Source organism: Austrofundulus limnaeus, unplaced genomic scaffold, assembly GCF_001266775.1.
Source record: "Austrofundulus limnaeus strain Quisiro unplaced genomic scaffold, Austrofundulus_limnaeus-1.0 Scaffold2261, whole genome shotgun sequence".
NCBI lineage: Eukaryota > Metazoa > Chordata > Actinopteri > Cyprinodontiformes > Rivulidae > Austrofundulus > Austrofundulus limnaeus.
Genome location: NW_013954663.1, coordinates 15130 through 16682, shown reverse-complemented (window position 1 = coordinate 16682; position 1553 = coordinate 15130). Strand labels below are relative to the sequence as shown.

The following is a 1553-nucleotide window of genomic DNA, read 5'->3' as shown; positions in this document are numbered from 1 at the left end:
TACTCTGCTGACTACATCTCACCAGTGAAGGCTCAGTACTGACACCAGCAGTAGTCAGAGCCTCTGCAGGCTCAACCCTTTGTTTCAGACCATCCAGACACACAACCAAAACAACAACTGTCGTCAGTTCTAACAAACTCACAGCTGATCTCAGAACAATAAAGATATATTTGATCTCCATTCCTCAACTATCTGTGTTTGGGTTTATGAGTGTTTTATTAGTTTAGGTCCCTCCTTTTAATGCATCATGTGATCATTCATCAGAATCACAACATTGTTACTATGTAATCTTTGTGTCTTTAAGAAAATTATATAAAAACTTTTACCACATTTTTTTCTATTATTTCAATTTACTTTTTTTTCATAGTCACGTTTAATTGTATGTTTAGTTCCCTTTAATTTTTGTGTTTTATGTAAAATTTGGTTATTGTAAACCAGTAACATACAGTAAATTTAACTGAAAAGTATTTCTTTGTCTTGGTAATATCAGGAGATTACACAACAGAGGTTTGTAATCAGCATCAGAAACTGGAGCAAACTTAAAACTCGCTGAGCAGCATTATTAATGTAACCTGAGAAAAACCTGAGCAGTACCAGACGTACAATTAAGACTGAAAAGTCAATAAGGGCAATTGTGCTATTACAAATGGATGACAGGTGTGATGAGCTGAAACAATGACTTATGTGTAGAAGGGCTGATAAAATATACTAACTAATCAAAGTTCTAGTGTTATTTTAAAGATAACATTTCAATTTCTGCCTTTCATGTGAAAGTTTAAATGACAATCATTGTGTTTTGAAAGATAACGATTTCAGTACTTTGGTCAAAGACTGAAAAAAAGTCATGCAAAACTACTAGAATGTGTGTTAGGAATTATTCTCAGCTAGTGATGGCCAGAGGACAATTTGTGAAGCCAGTTGTGTTGGCTCATTTATTGAGGATTCTAGTACTCAGTAGCTACTTTTTGTCAGTGTGGCCACATAACTCATTCCATGTCTCTTTGTCTCCTGACTTTAAACCTACCTACAGGATGCATTTGGCTCATCCATGTGGGTACTGTAAAATTCAGTCAAGCTTGAACTTTTGTCTTGGCAACACAAAACATGCTTTAGTGTGAACAAAGACAGTTATGTTCAAGCAGTTTCCGATGTTTAGGCTTTAGCCTTGGTGGGTTTTGAGTTGGTCCTGATCATCCTAACCACCATTATTCCTCTGTGTCACTGAGGCCCACGTGTATTTCTCATTACTGTAAGTATTGACATAAGTGCTTTGAAACATTTAAATTTACTATCATATTTTTGATGCTGGCAAAGAAACTACAAGCTCCACTCAGTCAGGATTGTCAGTAATGAGTATGCAGTGGTCTTGTCAAAAAAAGCAACCTAGAACATTTAGAACCACAGTAAATGGTTTAGGTGCCTGACTGCATATTTGTGAGTATGAAAGTATAATTTTAACATTGGGCAAATGGAAAAAAAAACAATAATAAATTTCAATGTGTGCACCCATTTTTAATTTTTAAGTAATAGAAATTTAAAATATATAATGATAT

At 34.6% G+C, this 1553-nt stretch overlaps 1 protein-coding gene and 1 pseudogene across 1 annotated transcript in view; both read right to left on the bottom strand.

Moving 5' to 3' along the window:
* The window catches only part of LOC106537348 (vomeronasal type-2 receptor 1-like), a 7943-nt pseudogene extending 6893 nt beyond the window's left edge, over positions 1-1050 (bottom strand).
* Positions 1051-1070: 20 nt separating this feature from the next.
* LOC106537346 (vomeronasal type-2 receptor 1) overlaps positions 1071-1553 on the bottom strand; it is a 6215-nt gene continuing 5732 nt past the window's right edge. The window contains exon 9 of the mRNA XM_014034728.1: positions 1071-1088. Within this exon, the coding sequence (XP_013890182.1) occupies positions 1071-1088 (18 nt within the window). The remainder of the gene's footprint in view (positions 1089-1553) is intronic.